Below are 24,373 nucleotides of genomic sequence, written 5' to 3' on the forward strand. Positions count from 1 at the left end.
TTTATTATAGTGAGGGGGGTCTGTATAAAGTGAGCTCTGCTGGTGAGAATAATGTGAAGCAAGTCCGGGGTCAAGCCGGTGTTGGACCTCTCTGGCTGAAGACGAAGTCAACTTCCCCTCAGTTTCGTATTCTGTCTCTTAAAGGGCCTATTGTTCCTCTGTGCTTTATTTACTGGGCGAATTAAATGTTATAATGCCCATCCGGATAGGGATTACCGCCGATTCGGGGTTGATGAGCCTCGGCATTTAGGGTAAATTGTTTCCTAGATGAGTAGGCTGGAGTATCGAGGCGCATGTATATCAATGTACCCCGGATTTGGCGACACACGTACAAAACAAACACGACGCAGACACCAAGACCCGAGGAGAAAAGACAAAGCACGCAAAATGCCACACCGCAAAGGAGAACAGGACAAGTAAAGACAAACACACAATGGATAAAAAAGGAAGAAGAAGAAGAAAAATCTCCGGGCCAACAATAAAAGAACTGTTGGTTGAGTTCGTTCTTCAAAAAACCCCTGCGGGATGGTGATTTTTGGCCAGGGAGGGCGGGAGGCGGACTTGCGGCGGTCGAAACGCGGCGTTATGCATACTGCATGTGTACTGGTAGCATGTGTGCACGAGGGAGGGATCGGTGTTGGCTAGGTCCGCCGCGGCCGGGGGCTATGGGACGGTAGGGGGGCGAAGGCGTGGTTAGGCTTGCGAGAAGTCGAGGCGTGATTGATTCAGAGTCGTGGTGATGGTGTAAGTGCCGGTGTTGGAGGACAGCAAAGGCATCCAGTCTATCCGACAGTGATGAAGTACCGTTCAACTCGACCAGACACCATCCCATGCTTTGCCTTGACTGCAGTTCAGATAGACAAACTATCTATACAGACTCAGCAATGGGAGTACCTCAGAGTACATGTATCTATCAAGCTTCAGGAGGACCTTTGGAATCTCCACACTATCTTCCACGGGATGCCTCCCCCCTTGCCTCGATGAAGACGCGGCCGGCCGGACCAGAGATTCGTACATCACCCCGGCCCTCCGCTCACCAACAAACCCCAAAATCCATTTGTTCCTTAGAGCGATTGATGCGCGGGGAAACACATCATCATCTCATCACTCTCCACGGAACCAGATCCGCGCCGCGCCTGGTCTGCCCTTTGGCGGCTTCGTTGGAAGCGATGCCTCGGCTCCACGAGCTGCTAGCTGGCTTCCTATTCCCCTGCCGTGCGGGGTTCGTCCGCAGTGGATCGAGCAAGGGTTCAGCTGCGAAGCAAATTGGCTTCAGAGAGAGAGCCTAAATCCAGACGAGGGTTCTGGACGTTGCCGGAATCTGGGGGGGTTCTTGAGGACGTTGTGATGCGCCAATCCAGATCCAGAAAGCGAAGGCGATGGTTGGCAATCCCGATCCCGTGTCTGCGTGGCTGTTCAGAGCTGTGCAGACTAGGTCTAAATAGTATAGCAATTCGGCGCTATGGGTTCCTCGGAAACAGTGCATCTTTGGGCCATTTTGCTGCTTGCTGCTCTTTACCAGATGGAAATGGACAGCTTCGCATGCTGTGGAATGGGATTGTCGCGTGGTCGGTTGCTTTGTGTTCAGAAGCTTAGCTTGCTTTGTGCTTCCAATGCCGTTTCCCTCCTCCTCTTCTCTATCTTTTTGGTCCAAGGGTCCGTTGCGTAGATGGTATATCTGCATTCATACTCTTAAAAGCTTGGTATCCCGCTCAAGCTCTGTTCATCATTTTCGGTAGAATTCTGCACGCCAGCTCGAAACACGGTCACTGATGTGTGTCTTCGGCCTCTTAAAGGATCCATCCGTGCTGTTGAGCTGGTGATCCAACGGTCATCAATAGTAAGACGATCGAGTGAGAAGGTCCATTATAACATCCAACTATACACAAACATACGTGAGGCTTGATCAAAAAGGCTTCTGACACTGAATAACTGTTGCGCAACCGAAAGACTAATGAAAGCAGTTTTTCATAATTTGGTGATTATGACCTCTTGGTAGCACCGTAGTAGTGATGAACCTCGGCTGCCGGCCGCACAGTGCTCGGAGCTGAGACGAGTGTATTGAGACACGCTTCGGCAAGGGTAATTGAATTCCGACGTCGCATATTCTGGTTGCTCTGTGCAATGTGATCTGTCAACTCTTTGGAGTCTCTGTCTGTGTGATATAAGTGTAATCAAGCAGTCATGACGAGATGCTAGGTAAGAATGATTACGAGTAATGAATGGAATCAGATGTCCGGATATCGTGCTTCGGGCCGCCGATGTCTAGAGGAGCGTGCTCATAGCTCATGTTAACCATATTCCAACTTTCGCACCCTTGTCCCATTTTTCGCCGACCATTAGGCCATGGATGTATGCGTGGCACACGTACAGAAATTGTCCCTGGTTGACCGGTCTGAGAATGACTGGCATATGTAAACCAGAGATGAGCGCAACAAAGTCTCCCACCTGCACTATATCTGGAACAAGCCCAATCTCTTTAGCCTCTGTTGTGATGAAACGCTTCCTTTGGCAGGTGGACATGATCTTTAGTTGAAACCTCGATCCTTCGCCGCTGGTAAGCGTTAGGAATGATTGCAGTGCAGTAGACAATCGTGGAGGTGTGGGCTTTTGCTGTGTTATCGCAGATGAATAGGCATGGATAGCTTCCAACCAAGGCCAGAATGACGACTTGAGATTCACAATCTCTTGTTCAGTCTCTTCGGAGTTGTGATACTCCATCAGCGTCTCACACAAGGCGTACCAGCTATTTTCAGCATCTTCTCCACTCAACTGCGATCTAGCAGAAGACGCGAGATCAACCCAACTGGCAAAGACTTCAAAAGCTGCGTGAATATCCTCGGCAGTGTCATCTAGGTTCCACCCATTGTTCGCTTCCATTCCAAGGCCATCCCAAACAAGCCTCTCGTTTATCGCTGAGCGTTGGCGGCTTTTCACAGACAGCAGTTGTCCGACCTGCCGTACGCGGTCGACAATGGATCCCTGTATTTGGATACGAAGCGTGTTCTCTGAGAATTGCAAGCTCGGACTCGACATTCCACTAGCAGTAAACGGTTTCCTCGTAACGGTAACACGTTGATCGGCTGCAGTCCAAGCAGCATCTCCCCAGTCCACCGTCCACGAGGGTAACCCTGCTCTTCGATTCTCTGAGGGGACATGATAGAGGAATTCCATGCAAGAGTCGTTTGTGAAACATGCCACAGTGGCGGCTGTAGATTCGGCCCAGCGTTTCCGAATAATTTGGAGCCGGAACAACAATATCCAGCTCTTGGAATATTCCAAAAAGGGCAAAGATTCGATCTTTTGGATCTGTGCATTTCTTCTCCGTACCGTATAGTAGAATCTCCAACAGACTTGGTTTGTTGCTACTCCGGCTCACAGCTCCGTTACCCTCTCTCTTTCCCGTCAAGAGCCCACTCAAATGAGCCTGCAATCGCATAGCAGAGTGCCAATTTCCCCATTTGTAGTCTGATGCTCTCATCATATCCAGGGCAATAGCCAGATACAGCCACGGGAGAGAAACACTTCCACAGAGGACTCGGACTAGCTGTTGTGATGGCAAAGCCACTTCTTGGATTGTCCACATGCGAGAAAACCAGGATCACTTGAATAAAGGGCCAATTGGGTCGTCTGAATCCCTCTTCACCTGTAAGCCGAGCAAGATCGGAAGACATCTCTCCATGCGTTCCTTGTCCACGCTCATAAGCGCAATGTCTTCTAAACAGCCAATGGCCCTTTTGCTCGGCTCATCCTCTTCTCCAAGCCACACGACCACCTCCGCAGCCTGTTTATAAATGTCTCGCATGAGTGCGACTTGAGCGCTGCGTTCGGCTGTGGATGTCTGATCGATGCAGATCCCATCCATCCATAAAGTCAGGTCGCCCACGCTCCTCAGTCGCCGGAGGGCAGCCGTGCAATTTTGCGTGATGAGCAGTGTGGCACCGTCGCATTCAATGGGATGTGACGGAGTTTGTGCGTCCCAGGAGTAGGAGAGTGCCTTGTAAACTGGATTCGAGTACAGGGCAACTTCTGTCAAAGTGCATCTCAAAACATCTGTTAGATGAGCCGCAGCTTCGAGATGGATCAACCTTATTGATCTCGATAGCGTGAGGGGAATATGCGAGTACGAGGCCATCGTTTGTGGATTCGCCTTGTGCGTAGCTAAGCAAGACCATGGTTATGAAAGAGTCAACATAATCTGACATTGGCCGACGATGACGATGTCTTCGATGACAGCTCATGTGACTTGTTTCACGTATTGGAGTTCACACACGTGATGAGAGAACCGATGTGCTATCCCATGCCTTGGTGTGTACTCAACATAAGATGACTACGATATTAGCTGGTCTCTTTCCAGCGGTTTGGAGAATCAACAATTTATTGACATGTATATTCCAACGGAGAGAACCGATTCGAGAGACAGTCTTCTTGATTCTCTTGGCCGACATCACTGCATCTTGTGCGGGCATTGGTCATGCAGAAGCAGGTACTAATGAATCCAGACAGCTCTTGATCGAGTGTATAGGGTGGTATCACATCCACGCAGTTTTGATTTCTGGCGTAAAAAAAAGTCTCTCTCGTCTCTATGCGACGGTGTTTCACAAACCCTCACCTATTCTTTAGATCACAGCCTCATCCATGGTTATGACTTTATAGTTGGATGCCGATAAAGCCGGTAAAGGGGGCCATCTCGAGATCATCGCCACAGTCCGGAGTCGACATGGTTCCAGATACACTTTATATGAAATCGAATCCGTCAATGAACGCGCTCCCCGGAAGGCTAGAACATTGTTAGACCGAGACCCAAAGTATAGCTTCTCTCATCGCCATGCTACTAGGCGGGAAATTAGGAGCATCTATACCGTTTCTGCGGAATTCAAGCCGTCCAGCTGATAGCCCCATGCAGTCTCATTTCAGCTCCGCCACACCCGACCTCCCGCGCACGAGAGCTTTTCCAGAATCGCATTAAGCGTTCGATGTCTTGATAAACCAGATACGAATTGGGCGGCAGCGAATTACCATGCCTGGACGATCGTCGCCAATATCAGGCTAGCTGTCTCAATAGTTCCGCCTGCGCCAGCTATTCTCGCCACAATATTTGCGCGCTATTGTGCCAGCTGAAAACTAGACAGGAAAGCGTGAGGCATCCAGCACCAGCAAGCATTGTTATGAGAGTAACACATATTTAAAAGCCACAGTCTTGGCGCTGAAAATGTTTGATGGGAGGGTGAAACCCAAGGCGTCGAAGCAAAAAAAAAAACCATTGGTTAAACCACCATGGCGGCTCAGAACAAGTTCACAACCTGCACCTTTATCCTCAAGAAGTGTGACTTTTCTAGCGCTTCGCTTGCACCAAGTGAGTCGTTCCCCGGTCCTTGGATGTGACTGATATCCAAGCCACATTGCTAACCTATTCATCAGCATGTGTTAAGAACTTTTGTCAAGGAGAGCCATACGGCTTTGGCTCTTGCACAGCGGACTTCACTGGCGTGCCAGCAGAGTGCTGCTCGCAAAGCACGGTTGGCGATGTAGCACAATGCATGGCCGACTTTCAGCAGCGGCAGGGATACGGCATCTTTGGCGATGCTTGTCTCTCCGTTGAGCGTTATGTTACCGAATGCGAGAATGCCAACTCTGGGTTTGATAACGCTTCCTTCAAGCAGCAGGCTGGCTGTCTTTGCTACGACAGCAACGGCAACTATGCTCCAGACACATGGGATAACGCGGTGGCCACTTGCGTAAGCACGGGAGAGAGGGCTCACCCGACCATCTGGAGCGCTTTGCAAAAGAATTCCCAAGTGATTGGTCTGTGTACCAAGTTTGCTGGTGCTGCTGCTCCAACTGGCTCCGCGACAACCGGTCCCATCCCGACAGACACGGCGAGTTTCACTTCCACCGGTGATGCGTCGCCAGGAACGACAGCGACCGACACGGGGAGCCCAACTGAGACAGGTTCAACCCCTGCGGGAACCACAGGTTCGAGTGATCAGACTCCAGCACCATCCAGTGCAACTAGTAGCAGCGCGGCTGCGACAACCACAACGAGCAGATCGGCGGCGGTCAGAGTTGGAGAGGTGAGTTAAAGACATTAATCCTTTTTTTTGCTTGGTTGAATGCATGCTGACTTCTTTGGGATGCGTCAAGATGAGCTATTCTCAAATCAAGTTGGCAGCCGTTGGCCTTGGGCTGATGTTGCCCGCATTTATGGTGACGCTGTGAGAGGCAAATCCTTGATGATGCAACTAGCCAGACAGATGGGGTCTGCCGATGAATGATGAAATGCGGCGTTTTGGATACCTTTATGTTGGTTTATTTGATTTCGAGGTTGGATTCATTGATCAGAGCATAATGAAGGCTGAATTGTGGCTTTGATCGTTAAAGTGCCGTTAGTACAGATAGCGCCTGATTGGAGAGTCGTAGTTATTGTGTGACCTGATGAACCCATGCCGATTAATTGAAGAAATTCATCATCCGTTTGAGTGATGCTGATGATGAAAACGAACATCAGGCCATGTGGTGTAAAGAAGAGAAGAGTTAATGTGAAGTGAAGCCGTCATCGTCACATCAGATCAGATGCGTGGAATCCTGCGGCAGGCAGTGGCATTCACGTGACTGCGCTTGTACCTGCCACTTAGCCTCCGACGTCCATCGCGTCCAGCTGCCATTCAGCTCACAAGCCAATTCGAGATCCAGCTGCTTGCACATCTTCCAGGACGGCAATCATGGCGCCTGGGGAATCAGGGCAGCCGCAGGCATCCGGCGATTCTGCGCCTGCTGCTCCATCGCCTACGCTGCCCCCTCCAGAGAAGCTGTCGGCAGTCAGACAACGGTCATATGTCGTGCTGTCCTTCTGGCTGGTTGTCCTCCTGCTTGGACTGCCCATCTGGTGGAAGACAACGGCGATTTACCGAGCCGATTTACCTCTGGATAGGATGCTGAAATGGGCTGACGGCAAGGTGAGATATCAAATCCCAAGCCCTCAGAGCGGCGCCTTGTCCCCTCCAGCTGACGTTGTGTGCTGCCCAGGCTTGTCGACCCGTCTTCCCCCTCCAGATCTCGATACAAGCAGATTCTCTGCAGGAGCAAGAGGCCCAGAATCTTATCCGACTGACCCAGCATGCATTGGACGATCTCAATGACTTCTCCGGCCACCACCTGCGCCTGCAGCTTGCGCCACGGAATGCGCCCCGTCCCAGAGACGACTTCCAAACCGCTTTGACGATTCGCCTCAACCCAGGCACCAGCAGCTCGGCCTCACTCAACCAGGAATCTGCTGTTCTCGACATAACTTACCCACCCAACCATGTTCCATCTCTCACTTCGCCATCCTCCCCGCTTGCATCTTATATTACGAACGAGCTCCGAGCCACTTTTGCGGAGGAACAGTCTATTATATCATACCTCCTTTCTACATCATCCATGTCCACCGGCGTGCGTCCCCAAGGCCTGAGCGCTGAGGCTGCCGAGGCTCTTTCTAAGCGGACGACTCGATCTCTGCGATACGCTCCGACGTACCATCTCACCTTTTCTCTGTTCACAGATAATGCGCTGCCCAACACCTGGGACATCGAGGCTGCATTGGACGAATACATCAGGCCAATGCTTGAGGTTCTGCGCCCTATTCACAATTTTACCATCGACACACAAGTCCAGCTGTACGCCATACCCGGTGTACAATCTCAAGTGCTCAGCAAAGACCACCTATCCTCGTTTATCAATGCTGCCGAGTGGCCACTGTCCCCATCTATTGGCAAGGCGCCGACGGTCAACTTTGTCATATACATTGGAAACCAGACAGTTGGCCTAGATGCTGAGGCGGAAACATCTCGGTCATGGATGATTCCCCAATGGGGCACCGTATACTTGCTCTCTCTACCCGATGCGGAGAGCCATGTATCGACCGCAGCGCTGAAACAGCCCATGCTTACATTTGGTGGTCATCTACTGACGCTGATGGGCACTCCTCAGTCTGGGTCTCTACCCTTGAGACTTTCCACTCTGGGCCGTATCCGATCTACCGATCTTTTGCTCCGTGCATCGTCTACCCTTGGGTCCCTTGCGAGATTGTCACTCGCGCTGCCTTCCATCTCGATTCCTCGCAGCGTTGCGGATGGTGTTTCAAAGACGATGCATCACTTGGAGCTGGCTTGCGCCGATCTTGGAGGGCCCGAGGGACTGATGCATGCGAGAATTGCCGAGGAAGAGGCAGAGAGGGCTTTCTTTGAGAAGAGTATGGTGGGACAGTTGTATTTCCCAGACGAGCACAAGATTGCCGTCTATCTCCCGTTGCTTGGGCCGGTGTTTGTGCCGCTCATCATGGGGCTAATTAACGAGGTGAAGAAGCTTATAAAGGAGGCCAAGCAGAAAGCACTGGATGCTAGAACGAAGAAACAGCAGTAATACATTTTTAGATCTTTTTTTGGTTATATGAAAATAGAAGATACCCACGAATCTGGTCCCTTTCTCACTGTCTTTTGAAGTCCTCTCTTTGTGATGGTATGATTTTCTGTGTTGTCTGAATGGCTCTTAGCAACAAATCAAAATGACGTTGCAGCCAAGCTTAGTAGAGCGAAGCTTCCCGGCGAATAATTGGAGCTCCCGCAGTCCCTTTAGCAACCCGAAACTTCATCTCCACCACCAAGACAAAGGCAGCTGGAGACCTGAATTGTCATCCAAATCCCTGGCCAACCGCCGCCCTTTGCCGCCTTTGCTCAAAATGCGAAGAAGAGGAAGATGCTGCCCGAGCCTTCCTTTACGCTAACAATCCCCAGCATCCACGACGGCACGGCGCTGGATTGTCGAGTCTATCACCCAGCCTCGTTTTTTGCAGGCGCGCGCGGCTCACAGCACGGAGCGGCGCCTTGGAAACGACATGCGGCTGTTTTTGCGCATCCGTATGCTCCGCTGGGCGGGAGTTTCGACGATGGACTGGTGGACATTGTGGCATCGCAGCTGCTTCGCAAGGGGTATCTTCTGGGGACGTTCAATTTCAGGTGCGTGTCGTGGAGCTGGGCTGGATGAGGCGCTCGCGTTTGGCTAATGAGAGGGAAACCGAGGTGTAGAGGTGCTGGGCAATCTGCTGGACGGACATCGTGGACGGCAAAGCCGGAGCGCGACGACTACATCAGCTTCGTCGGCTTCATGGCGCACTACGTTCATCGCCTCGTGTCGTCGGGCGTAACCGAGCAACATCCAGCGCCGGTCAACCACCATCCCGTGTTGCTGATGGCAGGCTACTCGTATGGAGCCATGATAACGACGCAGTTGCCGCCTCTCAATGAGCTTCTGGAACGCTTTGCCTCGCCGGACAGTGGATCCAATGCTGCTCACATTCGACTGCGGGCTGAAAGCTGGGCTGAGAAGCAGAGCCAAGCTCTACAGGAAGCTCGCGGCGCCACGACACGCGGACAACAAAAAGCCCACGGAACCACGAGCAATTCAGCTAGTCCACAGGTACCGGCAAACGGCAAACTCTCACCGGTAAACGGATTCGCCATACCCCAGCCGGCCTATCTGCTCGTGTCTCCACTGCAGGGTCTGGTTACGCACCTTGCTACCATGTCCTTGGTGCCGTCGGTATTCACAAGGCGAAGTCCTCCTCCGGAAGATGAAGCGGAGACTAAGCTGATACAAAATCCTACATTGGCCGTCTTCGGAGACGGTGACATGTTTGTCCCTGTGGGCAAGCTGCGTTCTTGGGTGGCTCGGCTGAGTTCACAGCACGCATCGCAGTTCCGCGGACACGAAATTGCGTCGGCCGGTCATTTTTGGGCCGAAGAGGGAGTGCTGCACTCCATGCTAGACTTGGTATGTGATTTTGCCGGTAAGCTGTACGACAGCAATTAGAGTGATGGGTATACAAATGAGAGACCTGGTTCCGGATCAATGTTTATGTGTTCGATAGACCTCAAGGTAACAAATGCCTTTATGATGGCAGGCTTCAATTGCTTTGATTAGCGTATTATAATACCGGCTTTCACCCTTTCTAGCCTGTTGTATACATTTCCCATCTCCAGTTGTGTCTGCTATACTCTTCTTACATTCCTTAACCAGGTGGCAAATAATCCAAAAATCAAACCCCCATAAACGCCTCTGAGATAGCCATGATACTGGCCTATTTGGTGTCCACCGACGTGGCGACCTGGACATTTTGCTCATCATAAGAGAGTTCACGCACGACTTGGCCGATCAACTCATCATCCATTTGCATAAAGGAAACCCGACCCTTTACAAACCAAAAGCCGACGGCTGCAACAAGCATAACGCCAAAAACGGCAATGGCGTAGTTCATATCGCTAGGGGCTGGGTTGGGACTGCCAGGGAACAGGAAGAAGACGGTTGTGATGACGCAGTATATGATGGAGATGATGTTGAGAGACATGCCGCATCGGCCTAAGCGGAATTCTCCCGGCGGCAGCTTATCACGGCCGACAAGGAGGAGAACGACTATGGGCATGCCATAAGAGACGGTCAAGGCAATGGTGCTGACGCTGAGAATGGCTTCGAGCACTGTGTTTGCGAAAAGATACAAGACGCCTATCAGGCTGATGAGGAATGCCTGAAGCCACAAAGCACGGCCAGGGACTTGCCATACCGGGTCGACGTGGGAGAAGTAGGCGGCGTAGGGGATTCCGCCATCGCGGGCAAAACTCCATGTAAGACGGGAAGAAGAAGTCAAGACGCTGACTCCTTGGCCCATGCCGTTGAAGATGAAGAGGGCAACCAAGACGGCGGCACCGTTGAGTCCAACCGTCTCCTGGAGCAACTCGACAAACGGCAGTCCAGTGGGAGGGTCCAGAACATTGTCGAGGTTCTGAATGGTGAAGAGGCAGATGACCATGAAGATGAAGCCGGAGATGGCACCGCAGATGACGGATAGATACATGGTCTTGGGACCATTGCGTCGAGGAGCAGGGATCTCTTCAACCATGTGGATGACAGAGTCAAAGGCAGTCAGACCATAAGCACCCTGGACGAGGCCCATGAACCAAGTGACACCGTCGGGCCAGCCAGTCTGGTTGATCCAGGTGCCAAAGACGAACTTGGCTGACTGGTACTGGAGGTCGTGCTTGACGCCGACGGAGATGAGCAGCGCCAGGCCAAGGATGAAGAACAAGCCGACGTACCAGACGCCGACGAAGTTGTTGAACCATGGAAGGAACTTGTCGTTGCGGCAGCCGACGTGGTTGATGGCCGTGAAGAAGACGGTGATGCCGACGTAGACGAGGAACTGCACCCAGCCCTTGCTCGCGCCGTCCCAATCCGGGTCAAACATGACCTTCATGCCCAGCACGAACTCGGTCATGAAGGCGTTTTGCGAGGCCGTGAGCGTCCACCAGCCAAACGTGTTGATCCAGGCGCACATGTATGCCGTGAAACGCCCAACCGGCGTCTGGCTCAGCTGCGAGATCCAGAACGCCTGGCCGAGAGCCGTGGGCATGCTACTGCAGAGTTCGCCCATGGACACGGCCACGCAGATGTTGCACAGTGTGACGACGAGGAGGCCCCAGAGCACGGCAATGGGCCCGCCGTTTGTGAGGCCGCTGGACATGCCCTGGGCCTCGGTCGAGTAGGTGCCCAAGACGCAGAAGGCGAGGGCCAGCATGCTCCAGATGTCGAACTTGCGGGTGAGGGCCTGGGAGTGGCCGAGGGCGGCGAGATCGACGGCATCGCGGGTGGCTTGGTCGGCGGTGTCGAGGTCGCTGTCGATGAGTTTGGTGATGTTGGGGTCTTTCTTATTACTGCTGCTCGCCATTGTGGATTATGTTGTTGTGGGTTTGGATTATTTGTCTCCCTCTGTTCCGTTCCTTTTTTTTTCACTTGTTGAGATATTTTGCAGTGATGCAAGAGGAGAGCAGCAGATGTAAATGGTGAGACAGCATTCCCTGGAAGCCTTTGTCTTGTGAGATTGAGCTTCGGTAGATGTCTCAGAGTATGTAAGTAGTATTAACGAGCACTGAGTGGGCGAATTGCAAAGCGGCGAGGCTTCAGTGATTCAGAGGGTCAAAGAGGTTTTATATAACGAGAAGGATGAAGGAGACTAATTGACATCCCGGCGTGTAGGGCGCGTGATGGCGTTTATGTGACATTCTAGCCGTCCTCTCCTCGGTCTTCTCCTCACCTTGGCTTTTAGATCCCGACATGTGTAATGTATGTATGTACATGTACGCGACAGCCCGGACATGTGTGCACGTATGCCGTCGTTACGCACACACTTGCTTCCCTTCCTCTTCTTCCTAGCCCCCCTCTACCGAGTGCTTATCTCTACAACTTGGAAACCTCAGAGTCAGATCGCAGGCCAAGCGTCAATCTGTGTGCCACACCTCGCCCACGCCTCTAGGCGACATACGGACTAGACGATGATAGCGATGGAGGCAAAAAAGACTCAGTTGCCACGACGTAACCAGACAATGGCCGATAACGACGGGGACCTGATAGGGCAGCCCTGATAACAGCCGCTTCCTAGCCAACAAACGAGCTTCTCAGATATGCCAAGGGCCGGTGCTAAACCAGGGTTACCCCGGACTTCCCCAGATTTCTTCAGGCCCAGCTCCGAGGGCGGTTCCCAGAGGGCACTGAATCGGCAGCGGACGAGAGAGTTGGAAACCCCCTCCTTGTCGTTCATGGCTTGTTTAGTGTTGTCGCTTTTGCTGCTTTATGCCCGTTAGCAGTTTAGTGTCGTTGTCGTAGACTCCGGCGTTTCTCGTTTTGTGAGAGGCTCGGTGCCGGCATTGTCGCATTCTCACAAGGAACGAAGCTGAGAAAGCGGCCTCTCCCGGCCGAGTCTCGATGGGACGCGAACTAACGAGGCGCAATCCCGCCCTTGACGCCGGCCACCCTTGTCGGACCCGGCGAGTTCTCCGCTAGGGAAACATATCCAGATGACTTTATCTGCGTATCTTGCATTGTTAGGCCTGATACGTGCCTTGATACCCGTCGATTTCTAATAGGATGCGAAACTTTGCTGATTTGCATCACGTACGTGAATATTCCTGTTTATCTATCTGGTGTATCTGGTGTCGGTGTTCAGATGGGGAAATTCGGCGAGAAGGGAGGGGGTTGGCTTCGTGGTTATTGAATGCGCGTACTGTACGGCAAATGCACGAGTGTTGAAGCAGTCTTTACAATGCAAAGGATGCCTCCGCCCGCTCCCGCGACTAATATCTTGGCTCCGGAATACGCATCGTGGTGAATCGATGCTTCCGAAACAAATAGAAAAACTATCCAAATTGTTGAACCTACGGCTTCGCTTAACCTCATTTCCCTTTGAAACCCTGTTACAGTTTCACAGATTGTGTATTCTCATGTCATCTAATACGCGGGGAAAGGAGAATACCGGGCTCGTCAATTCAATGGTAATTAAACTGGATTCGCCGTTATCGTTCGCTCATCGTCATTGTGGCGATGATCCGTTGTAGCGCCCAAAGTGGCGAAGATCCGGTGTGCGGAGTTGATGGAGTTTGGCTTGAGGGGAGATGCAGCCGTCTTACCGGTCTTGGCAACGTCTTGACAGGGCATCAAAGCAGGTGCGCGTAAAGCTGTACAGTACAAAAGTCTTTTGTCTTTGTTGATAAAAGCACGATTGCCTCCTCCTTGATTAACTTTCGGGTGTCAACACATTGCTAGCATATGGACATGTTGTCATTGGATATTCGCCGAGCCGAACCGTTGACCGATAAGACATAGTCACAATTATAGCGTTGTCTAGCAATAAAACCAAACAACGTCGTTACTAAATTTGGACAAGTAGGGGGGTTGAATCGATTATACGTACATATCCCACGGGCAAGCGGGCGCGAACAGCGGGAGTTGAAGATGGAAGTTCTGTTCATACGCGATTTTGGGTTCTAGGTAGGGCGTGAATTGCAGGGCAGCCGGAATTCGGCGGAAATTGGGCACATGCATGCAGTCAGTCACCCATAAGCTCTAAAGATGAACAACCACCAGGGATTGACTTTGTTGAGAGCAACTGAAGATACGTAATGGAAATAAATATCGGTGAGTTGAGGTTGTAAAGCTCTGACTGGTGCGTCAATAGATGTGAAGATGATTGGCCTCAACTTTGCAAAATACGGTGTCATGATACAGTTTCTCCTCGCTGCAAAGTGCCACAGACTTGGAACCTTTGCTACGTGTACATGCACCAAGAAAAGTGGACGGGGGTGGTGTGTGAACGAGGTGAGTAGCATAAGAATCTAGATTGAATCCATGGGACCAGTTCTTATCATACCTTACCCAGTATCCAACAGCACTTCTATTGGCAGATTTATCGAATTTGTAGGCGATATGGGGGTTTACATGTATTTTCGGCATCAAAGGATATTTCAACTCAATTTCCAAATGATAGCTCTGCATGTGTATTAGTATGTTAAGCTTCTGTCAATCAAATGTGCGTATTGCCTGCAATGTACATGTATTTAGATCAGGGTGCAAAATAGCAGTTAATGCTAGCATAACCCCCCTATCTTGCTTATCGTTCAATTTATAGCACAATGCTTTGTGAAACGGAATTGGCCCCTTTATACTGAATAGGCTAATCAAATTGTTGATAGCTCTTATGGGTGGGTAAGATACGTTTTATTCCTCGGGGGACAGGAGCCTTGTCGTAGCCTGCACCGAGCTTAGAATCCCATATTCTCCCCGTACAGATGTGGCAGCAAGTTTTGAAAACGTGGTCAATGCTTACAGATCGTACCCTCTCTGATATCGGCTTGATTGGCTGAGGATGACAGTGTTTCTGGTTCCTTGTTTAGCCGTGCCGAAGCCTCAAGCTACAGAGCATTGATAGTCACTCTCAAGCTTACATCAGTAACTAAGCACACACATACCTTGGATTTGGCCAACTTGCCATTACTCAAAAGAATTAATGATGTGGATACACTATCTGATTATAATAGAGACTCACGGGCCATCCTAACATTCCATATTGACATTGCCTGACAGTTTGTTCTGACAAGAACCCTGACGATGCTATTTCAGGTAGAAGAGTGATGCTATTTGAAGTTGTATCTTTGTGCCTGTTGCCGAAACCAAGATGTCGGACATTCAATGACCAATGAAGGAAATTTTCAGGTATTTATTGCAGGATTTCTTTTTGGCAGAGTCTACATACATAATTCTGTTCATTCCGTTGATCTAGCTAGAGGGAAGCTATGCCACTGGTTCCTTCGATCACCAGGACTTCCTGGCCATATATCCATCCAGACAGCTCTTAGGTCATCACGCTCGAAGAAATCATCCTTCAAAACGTCAAGGTCATCGACAAAAGGTTTGATTTTCTGAGCGAGTTGACCCCCATCACGAGAATTCCTTCTCACAAACCAACTCTGCCCGACCCATTCCAGAGGGATCTTCGTTTCATTGTCGGCTGAGAACCTTCCGAAGTTGCCAGCGCCATAGATCTTTAGTTTTAGATCAACGAGAGAAATGCCGCCGGTGTATGCTCTCTCTGTAGCTATTGTCTCAAAGATGGATTGAGCAAGGGTCGAATCCATTGCGTTATTGATAAGTGCTGCGCGGAAAGCGTTGACTGGTAGCACCCAGCCGCCCATTTCAATAGATGGTTCTCCATGCATTACTTCGGGAGGATCGATGACGGAGCAGTCAAGGACTAGAGAGATGCGCTTTAATCGTGGAAGCCGGCCAAGATGTCGATAGATGTCAACTTCGTCTTCATCGCCGCGGGTTCGGGGAACACGTAACTCCAGCTTCTCTAGGTTGACACAGATGCCCGGAAGTTGTCTTATCCTATCACAGGAGAGCACGAGAGCCTCGATATCATCATAGTACTCCGAGGCTGGGACAAAAAGAAGCTCTCGAAGAGAATTGCCGTGCTGATCAATCACTGCCTGCCAGGCGCTGTATCCTATTTTCCCTTCCAATTCGAGGCTTTGCAGAGGCTTTATAGCTCGCAATAGCCGACATGCGGACGCATCGGCAGCCATCGTTTGCTCCATATTCCTTGTTAGAGGCTTTAAAGCGAGAGAAGAGAGAGAAGATAATCCACCACTCTCTCCAATATTAGCCAGGGCTTGTACTGCATCCATAGTGGTGTTTCCCAGATGCAGTTTCGTTAGCTTGTTAAAGTCGGTATGGCCAGACCACTGATGAATGCGTAGCTCTGAAGCTCCGTCAAGGTACAAGGTGTGTAAGCTCCCCTTTCCATGTACCGTATCGCATGCTTGGTCATCGTTGAGGAAGAAGCCCTTCCATTTTGGTTTGCCATATTGCCTGTGTAGCTGGTAGGCATGGGCTAACTCAATGGTGCTACCTATTGGTTGACCAGCCATGCCAACATATGAGAGCCTTGGAGCCAAGCCTCTTACCATCTGTATTACGGCTTCTTCATTGTACCCAATATATCCATCTCCATCATAAGAGGAGTATTTCATGTAAATCCCATAGAGATTCGGCGACGTAGCAAGAGCATACTCCTCTGGCGAAATATCGTGATATCCGTTCCTTGGCTGATAGAGACTTCGAAGGCTGAAGGTATAAACATGTAGTCTGGCATCTGGGCAATTGTCGCGCAGCGCTGAGAGCAAACACATCGGTACCTGGCTTATGCAATCATATACAAGATTGGATAAATCACTCAGTCGGCTGATGAATCTCGCTATTCCGACCCAGGTGTGTTGATACTTAATCTTCATCTGTAGAACGTCCTCCGGCAGTTGTAGTAGTTTGTGTGGCCTGTAGGCAGTGGACCTCAATCTTGAGGGACGAAGAGGACTGGGTTTCGCAAAAAAGCTTTCCGCGTCAATCTCTTCACATTTAGCATCGTCTTGTTCTTCGTCATCTTTGAATCCCAGGGTATCACTAATCTTGAGACTGCGAACACAGCCAAGGCGGATATCTATATCCGGAATCTTATCTATGAAAGCGAAATTCTCGTCTGGATTCAGCTCGTCGATTTTGAGATGGATATGCCGGAGACGGAACCTCATGGCCGCAGAGGCGCACTGTCGGTTTGCCAACGAAAAGGCAAGCAGGCCGCCATCTTTTGACGGATTCAGCCAGGAACATATGCCCTCCAAAAGATGAAAAGGTAGCCTTTCCAGTGGCGCTGAGAGGGTCTCAATTGCCATCCTGGAACCTTTGCTGACCTTGTTTTCCTTCGTTATGAGTTGAAGACGTGGAAGATTGCAGCGCGACGTCAATGGCGGTGAGAGTGAACCTTGGTTTCGAAGAAAATTAGAGGATCAGCGCGTTGTTCAAGGCTGACCAATGTCACCGCTTCACTGCTGGACTTAGGAGGTTGGTAACACGTATTTAAGCGTCGTCAATGTCCTCTTGCAAATTAATGCCAAGTTCTAGAGGAAAAATGCAAGTGGAAGAACGAATCATATATAGCAAGCAACTAGCGAATTTCACATGTGACTATCTCGGCACGGCCCGATTGGGCCGGTTCATGCAATGCAGGTCCAACATCGACACGCCACGTGAATAACTGCAGTGACGATCATATACATGACTACCTGTATTTGAAGTAAATATGGGTATGTCTATCCAGCTTGTCTCTCATCTCGAGATCATGTTCATTAACAGCTCGTTCTCATAGCATTTTATCTCTTATGGGACATTTTTACGCTAGAACGGACTTAATTTCCCAGAAAGTGGTTTCAAGAAAGTGAAGAGGTGCTGATGAGGATTTCCCATTGCCAGGGAAATAGTTTTTGGCTGGATACAGATGGAATTGTATTCTCTCTGGTAGAACTTTCGTAGCTAGTGTATTGAATGAATGGGCTATTTTATATCGAGTGTGCCTGAGGGTTCTAATCATGCAGATATGTACTTCATATTTTTACTTGTCAATGTGTTATACTAGTGGACTAATGGTTCTTGATTGGAATTAGACCTTGATTCATCCCTTCCTTTGCGTATTAGTCGCAGATTACGGACAATGTAAAGTAGGGGTACCCAAAGTCTGCCTAATTGGACGTCTATCCCATGTTTGCGGTAGGTCCAATTTTCGAATAGACTATCACCGGCTGAGAGAGTAGGATTGATGTATTCTATAAAAGCATGAGGGTGCCGGGTACAATATCCGCAACCAACAACTATATCGGATAGGCTATGATTCCGACCTCTTGGTTCTAAGCTTCATGTACTCCCACCTCAACTACTCAAGGTCCACACCGTTAGTCCATCGACTGCACCATCTCGGGCCACTCCGGGCAGATTGCCGATATGAGAGGGTTACATTGTTTACTACATTACCCACGTTGTTGCAATCATGCAGACGTCCGCATCTGCATCTGCATCTGCAACTACTGTAGCTACCGATGTTAGCACAGCCAAGACGAACTCCACATGCAGTGTCCGCTTCAGAATAAGTTTCCGACATCTACATACATAGAAAGATTTAGGAACTCCTGAAACAGGTGGTTGTATAGAGATTCTATGAATAGAATATGAGATATTGTTTGAAAATAGGGGCACTGGCTCAGTAGAAGTATCGGAACTTGATTGAACAGGGGTCGGTCCGGTCACAGCACAAGTAGGAGGTCTTATCCAGCAAGCTATAGCACAGACTAAGGCCAATTGACATACATTTGAACAAATACAGTCTATTTAATTTAATAAACAATTGGTGCTGAGATATGCATATTGAGGAGTGCCACACATGGGTTTTAATAACTTCATGTTTGCGGCTGTGCATTGTGGCGCTCCTCTTCGGACACTAAAAGAAGCATAACATACAAGCATTAAAACTTATCTGACTGTATTGACGGCGCAATATCTCAAAAAGTCTTGACCCTGCAGGATAATCGTTTTTATTGGTGTAAAATTACAGTCTGTAGCTTTAGTGTCTCGATGAGTTGAATCGGTCGCTTTTCATCCCTCAAAGGTCTCGAAACCTTGATTATCATTATACCGAAATCGCTCAGCCCAGTTTCTCAACTTTCCAAAGTCGCGACACTGGTGGGGAGTGCCGTATCCGTCTACACCTTTTCTATCTGCCGCGCTGTCGAATTTTGGTTTGAATGGCTCCAAAGTAGAGTCGGATGTGCAGAGGATACTCTCTCGAAGGTAATCCAAGCAGTGGAGTGTGTGGGAGTGCGGTTCGGTGATGTTTGCTTCTAAAGCCTCGAAAAGGTCGGATTGAAGAAGATACTGCATCAAGATCCGTTAGATACAAGGCAAGAGAAAATGGTAGAAAAGCAAAGTCAGTCAGAGATTGTTCACGTACTAGACAGTGCAGTTGGTGAAATACTGCGACAGAGAATCGTCCGGTGCCGTCTGTGCTGGTGTCCTGGACATAGTCGGGCACTGGACCTGCGGCCTCTATGTTTTTTATTGAGACATATCCTTTTCCCTCTAAATCACCACGCGTTAGATAGCTGTATTATTCCAGATGAGAACGTTGAACGTCGTACTCGGAAACAGGTTCATCCACGCCTGGTAGCCGTGCTCGGTGCGAGGGTCATCATATACCCTCTCCGGCATGAAAGCTTTATGGATCGGGCCAACTATGATCTCCCGTTAGCTGTCAAGAAAGCAAAGAGAGCAAAGTGAACCGGATTTTGCCTACGAGGGGGGATATCCAGTCCTGGAAGTAGTTTTGCATCCTCCCTTAGCCCAGCTCTGGGCTGTACGCTTTTCCATACAATGAGGCTCACTGCGACAGAAATCACTGAACTCAGCAAAGCAACGAGAGAAAGCTGTAGGATCCCAAGGTTCGCTCTTCTCTTCTCCATCACTTGCAGAGAGAGACTCTCGCTCTTGGAGCCCAACAGCGTGTCTTCATCTTCAAAGCCAGAGCTTCGCCGAGACATAATGCATTACCTGGAACCCAAAGATCAAAGCAGTTCCCAAGATGGGGGTCCAGCTACAGTTTGTCTAAAGCTTACCCACCAAAACAAAGTCGGGCGAAATCATGTAAGCGATTTATTAAGTCGAGCTGCGCTAAGAAAGGAAGTTGGCAATGCACAATGAGGGGCAGTTTCGAACTATTGCTAGCATGAGGCAAAAGACAAACTCCGTGTCCTTGGCGGGGACTTGATCCTGCAGATGCAAAAGTCCTGACAGTGATACACGCCTTTCAAGTCATCAAGTCCCAGAAGTGGCGACAATGACGTTTCAAATGGTCCGATCAACCAAGTCTTGAGCTGTTCTCCATTTGTCTTGCATACTGCAACTCAAACAGATTTAGCCGATGAAGGTTAAGTCAGCACAAACCTAGCAAAAGTGCATCTAAATCACACCCACAATAAGCGTCCATGGTTAAGATGTCAACTGGTGGAAAAAAACGCGAGACACACCCCACCTATGCTGTGATCTGGGTGAACCTTTCTGAAAGTAATGGCAACGTATAAGTTAAAACGGCTCAAGATGGTTACGGATATAATTTCTCAGGCCTAAATTATCTTATGAGCTGTTTTTTTTCTGTACTTTATTTCTATTATGTGTGGTAAGAGAAGCATTGTTCTGCGTTATGCTGATATACTCGTACCTAGATCCGTGTCTCGCGTTCTCTTTCCATCACTCGGATGTCCGTGATCATGCCCACTGAGAATCCACAAGCTTGCATAATCTTACAGGACATCCATGTAATATAAAGACTCTCAACTAGTAGTATTCGCGAACCATCCTTGTACTAGACACAACTAGTGTCTTTCTACGGCGCAATATCTAGAATCTTATCACCCTCTTGCAATTCCACCACCATGTCTTCGAGACTTTGGTGTGCATGAACCCACTCTCTTACTGGCTCCCAGTCGATGCACTTGTGGTTCGTATTGAAGTCCACAAAAGAACCGTCTATTCCCTGAGCCGGGTCTTTTACCCAATACTGTCCGAAAACCCCCAAATCCGGCTTACACTGGATGACCTGCCGGAGCATGTCGATGCAATGTGTGACATGTTTGGCAATTGTCTCCTCATCTTTTCCAAGGTGGTGCCCCGGGTAGTTGGGGTCTGAGTAGTAAGCGTAATTGAAGTAGACGGATTTGCGGATCAGGTTGAGGCAGTGCAAGTGGTGGTTGAACTCGAAGAGGACGGGGAAGTCCCCCGACGGAGTTTTCAGATGGTCGGAACTGATTCCAGCACGTTCTGCCTGAGTCTTGGACAATATGAGCGGTTTTGAAGTGGTACCAAGCCCTTCCCATGCTTCATCCACCTCTGGGGAGGGGGCAAGGCGGAAGGCAGAAGTCGAGTTGGCAAGAAATGTCCCGTCATAAAGAACAGAGCGATAGTGAATCGGGATATCAATGGGAGTAGCTGGAGAATAGTTAATCGACTTGTGTTTAAAAAGACTGTTGGGAAAGAGAAACTCAAACTCACGGTTTTCTTGCGTATGCCGTACGCATGCTGAGTCGAGGTAGGAAGCCTTGTGGATGTAAAGGTATGTCAAGACATGAGAGCCCAGGGATACTCCAAGTAAGCAGATCAAACAATACAAGAGTATGTTCTGCCGTCGATGACTTCTGGTCTGGCTCTTTGCGAGCGTTGACCCCCCTAAGAAAGGATCTGACTCTTCAATAGAGTTTTCGTCTCTTTCTCTTTGCATATTCATTTCTGTTGCCTTGAAAATGATCACTGTAACAATCTTAGCTGTTTTCTTTTCACCTTAAGGCGAGCATTTAGAAGTTCCAAACCTACCTTTCTGCGGAAACAATGTAATGTGACTGATACAACTTAGCTCATTGTCGTTCTCGGTTATCGTCGCCTATGTATATAGACCCCAGTAGTGATATCAATGACTATTTTAGCTGCATTTTCGTGCATGTGTAGGAACCACACTCGTATCTACAAGTATGGCATCCAAAACATCTCACCTTCCATTTGCAGAATATCACGACGTTTTCGGACAAACCTTCGGATTCCTAGAATCCTTACGCCTTGGCACGATCAACCCCTCGGACAAATTGTAAGACTGTTAATATGCATCAGAATTAGCTCGTCATCATCCACAAAGAAGGTTCCGTTGGGGACTGTCCCCCACTGACTAATGAACCCCACGTGTGGCACACTACACCGTGATGGTGGGATTAGATATCTTAAAGGAAGAAGGATGCCGCCAGATTCGATTCCTTTCACTTGTGTTTCATAAGTATCCCACCAGAGATATCTGATTTGCTACCAACATTACTACCAAAAATGAAGACATCTTTTTTCCTCAGCTGCATCACAGTTGCGGCCACAGTCGCTGCTGCTCCTGTCCCTGTAAACCATTCACTTGCCTACTCTGTCTCTTCTCATGGCTAATTGCTTGCTCTTTCTCTAGGGAACCGACGCTGTTGCTAGCTACGAATGGAAGAAAGACACCCAGAGCACTGATGGCGTTGCCAGTTACCAGTGGAAGAAGGATACTCAGAACACCGATGGTGTTGCTAGCTACCAATGGAAGAAAGATACCGAGAGCACTGATGGCGTTGCCAGTTACCAGTGGAAGAAGGATACTGAGAGCACTGATGGCGTTGCCAGCTACCAATGGAAGAAGGACACCCAGAGCACCGATGGTGTTGCTAGCTACGAATGGAAGAAGGATACCGAGAACACTGATGGCGTTGCCAGTTACCAGTGGAAGAAAGACACCCAGAGCACGGACGGCGTTGCAAGCTATGAATGGAAAAAGGAGTAAAAGAGAGTAACAGAAATACTGGCAACGTCAGCAAGCACAACCGACAGGTTGCTAGTTGTTAGATTAAACCCCTGTAAACTCAAGTCATCAAAATTTGCTAAAGATAGCAAAATCTCGTTCAAACCAAAATTCTTTCCCATCCTTTTCATATTTAAGCTTGAATAGTTTGATTTGTTTCAAAACACAATTCGCTACTGTATGATTCATCAGGCGCAAGAGCAGCCGTTGGAACATTGCCTGGTTAATTACAGATGAACAGCAAAAATAATTGGCGTCCTTGAGTATTCGCTTTCCTTTGCTCCCGTAATGTGTCTTGGCCAGTCTTCAACCATCAAGTATTACAGAGCAACAAAAGTCCGTATTCAATTAGCGGCCCACCCCTACCCACATTCAGGTTCTAATATCTTCCTATTCTAAGAGCTGTTATCAACTTTTGCTACCGAAAGTTCTTTACCTAAACTCCGTACGTGCAGGATAAATTGCCCCAACCCCCACCGCGTGGTGACAATGCATCAACCAGGATGACTCCCGGACTTGATCAGCCGTTGTGGTTATTAAGCCCCCAGGCAACTGTACTCCGTAAGTCGGATTAATTCCCTAAACCATCGGTATCCGATATCCTCACAACAAGCTTAGTTGCGCTCACCGAACCATTCTTCAACCGTGTAAGTGCGCCCTCCAACCCGTAAAGTCCGCCTGGCACCACTTCATGCGGATGCGCGCTGAACCAGCCTTCATTCAATCCCCTCCCGATGAATCGCAGCATCACAGTTGTAAAGTGCGTGATTCCTACGCTTTGTCCCTTAGAGTTAGGCCATGTAAGCGCGTCATTGCCAAGGTCTACCTGGCTTGTTTCAACTGCTGAATTGATAAGCGAAATCCCCTCCGGAATTAGACCGGATGGAATGTTCAGTACAACAACAATCTTTCCAATAGTTTTGTTTATCACCCGAGAGATGTTTAGAACCGTTTCTCTTTTGCTCACAGCATCAAGGGCGAATTCTGGCTCTTTGTTCCCCAAAGCTGCCTTGATCGCTTCGACCACAGCATCGTCTCCTTGACGGTAGTCAACAATTGTGTCGCCACGAGACCTGTCAATGAGCGTCTCTACAAAATCGATTCCCCTTCCGGCGACTGCGACGATGGGATGAATGTTCGAAAGGACAGCTAGTTTTACGGCGTAGGCACCTACAGCCGATGCCGCGCCGTAAACGATGAATGGCCGTGGTTTATCGCAAGGATCCCAAGGGTAAGGGAGTGGAAGACGGCGATATAGCCCCAGACAAGAGGTAATGGCTGCCAGTGGAATAGTTGCGGCTTCTGCTCGGTAAAGTTAGCGGTTTTTGCATCTTCTCCGAAAAGTGACTTTGAGACTAACCTTCGAAAGAGATATGCTCTGACAGATGAAATGCCATGCTCTCCCAAGCAATAGCATACTCCGCCCACCCCCCTCCCGGGCTCAATGTCTTATGGAAGACACCCACTCGGTCGCCAACTTTGAACTCGGTTACACCCTGGCCGACTGTATGAACGACTCCTGAAAAGTCGTCGCCCTCGTTGGAATAAGTGACTCCGGGTACGGCACCATCTGCAACTTTCCAGTCCTTGGGGTTCAGTCCAACGCAAGCCACCTTGACGATCATCTGAAATGGCCCTGCAGTTGGTATAGGGGACTCGACAACATCGACCTTGGGTCCTGGGTAGGCAAGTGCCTCCTTCATTCTGGATATCGGCACAGAAATCGACAGACAGACAGGATATCCTTATTCGAAGCAGGAATTCACTCCT

The 24,373-nt window shown here is 49.4% G+C and overlaps 9 protein-coding genes across 9 annotated transcripts; 2 read left to right on the forward strand and 7 right to left on the reverse strand.

Moving 5' to 3' along the window:
• Nucleotides 1-2,209: 2,209 nt before the first annotated feature.
• On the reverse strand, nucleotides 2,210-3,174 carry Triagg1_5901 (uncharacterized protein; the record flags this gene model as incomplete). The annotated part of the gene is made up of 2 exons (XM_062900466.1): nucleotides 2,210-2,265; nucleotides 2,316-3,174. The coding sequence occupies 2 exons, from the start codon at nucleotides 3,172-3,174 to the stop codon at nucleotides 2,210-2,212; spliced, it is 915 nt and encodes a 304-aa protein (XP_062755102.1).
• A 427-nt stretch (nucleotides 3,175-3,601) lies between these two features.
• Triagg1_5902 (uncharacterized protein) lies at nucleotides 3,602-4,135 on the reverse strand (the record flags this gene model as incomplete). Its single annotated transcript, XM_062900467.1, has 1 exon — nucleotides 3,602-4,135. The coding sequence occupies one exon, from the start codon at nucleotides 4,133-4,135 to the stop codon at nucleotides 3,602-3,604; it is 534 nt and encodes a 177-aa protein (XP_062755103.1).
• Nucleotides 4,136-5,277: 1,142 nt separating this feature from the next.
• Nucleotides 5,278-9,846, forward strand: Triagg1_5903 (uncharacterized protein; the record flags this gene model as incomplete). The annotated part of the gene is made up of 6 exons (XM_062900468.1): nucleotides 5,278-5,356; nucleotides 5,422-6,074; nucleotides 6,636-6,956; nucleotides 7,027-8,396; nucleotides 8,772-8,993; nucleotides 9,063-9,846. 6 exons carry the CDS (start codon nucleotides 5,278-5,280, stop codon nucleotides 9,844-9,846), a joined length of 3,429 nt encoding a protein of 1,142 aa, XP_062755104.1.
• A 268-nt stretch (nucleotides 9,847-10,114) lies between these two features.
• On the reverse strand, nucleotides 10,115-11,755 carry Triagg1_5904 (uncharacterized protein; the record flags this gene model as incomplete). The annotated part of the gene is made up of 1 exon (XM_062900469.1): nucleotides 10,115-11,755. The coding sequence occupies one exon, from the start codon at nucleotides 11,753-11,755 to the stop codon at nucleotides 10,115-10,117; it is 1,641 nt and encodes a 546-aa protein (XP_062755105.1).
• Nucleotides 11,756-15,122: 3,367 nt separating this feature from the next.
• Nucleotides 15,123-17,087, reverse strand: Triagg1_5905 (uncharacterized protein; the record flags this gene model as incomplete). Its single annotated transcript, XM_062900470.1, has 1 exon — nucleotides 15,123-17,087. The coding sequence occupies one exon, from the start codon at nucleotides 17,085-17,087 to the stop codon at nucleotides 15,123-15,125; it is 1,965 nt and encodes a 654-aa protein (XP_062755106.1).
• A 1,750-nt stretch (nucleotides 17,088-18,837) lies between these two features.
• Triagg1_5906 (uncharacterized protein) lies at nucleotides 18,838-19,778 on the reverse strand (the record flags this gene model as incomplete). Its single annotated transcript, XM_062900471.1, has 4 exons — nucleotides 18,838-19,116; nucleotides 19,193-19,320; nucleotides 19,380-19,472; nucleotides 19,535-19,778. 4 exons carry the CDS (start codon nucleotides 19,776-19,778, stop codon nucleotides 18,838-18,840), a joined length of 744 nt encoding a protein of 247 aa, XP_062755107.1.
• Nucleotides 19,779-20,620: 842 nt separating this feature from the next.
• On the reverse strand, nucleotides 20,621-21,517 carry Triagg1_5907 (uncharacterized protein; the record flags this gene model as incomplete). The annotated part of the gene is made up of 2 exons (XM_062900472.1): nucleotides 20,621-21,222; nucleotides 21,286-21,517. The coding sequence occupies 2 exons, from the start codon at nucleotides 21,515-21,517 to the stop codon at nucleotides 20,621-20,623; spliced, it is 834 nt and encodes a 277-aa protein (XP_062755108.1).
• A 584-nt stretch (nucleotides 21,518-22,101) lies between these two features.
• Nucleotides 22,102-22,585, forward strand: Triagg1_5908 (uncharacterized protein; the record flags this gene model as incomplete). The annotated part of the gene is made up of 2 exons (XM_062900474.1): nucleotides 22,102-22,167; nucleotides 22,229-22,585. 2 exons carry the CDS (start codon nucleotides 22,102-22,104, stop codon nucleotides 22,583-22,585), a joined length of 423 nt encoding a protein of 140 aa, XP_062755109.1.
• Nucleotides 22,586-23,174: 589 nt separating this feature from the next.
• Nucleotides 23,175-24,306, reverse strand: Triagg1_5909 (uncharacterized protein; the record flags this gene model as incomplete). The annotated part of the gene is made up of 2 exons (XM_062900475.1): nucleotides 23,175-23,905; nucleotides 23,964-24,306. 2 exons carry the CDS (start codon nucleotides 24,304-24,306, stop codon nucleotides 23,175-23,177), a joined length of 1,074 nt encoding a protein of 357 aa, XP_062755110.1.
• Nucleotides 24,307-24,373: the final 67 nt, after the last annotated feature.

Source organism: Trichoderma aggressivum (genome assembly GCF_033847375.1).
Source record: "Trichoderma aggressivum f. europaeum strain CBS 100526 chromosome Unknown scaffold_022, whole genome shotgun sequence".
NCBI classification, from domain to species: domain Eukaryota; kingdom Fungi; phylum Ascomycota; class Sordariomycetes; order Hypocreales; family Hypocreaceae; genus Trichoderma; species Trichoderma aggressivum.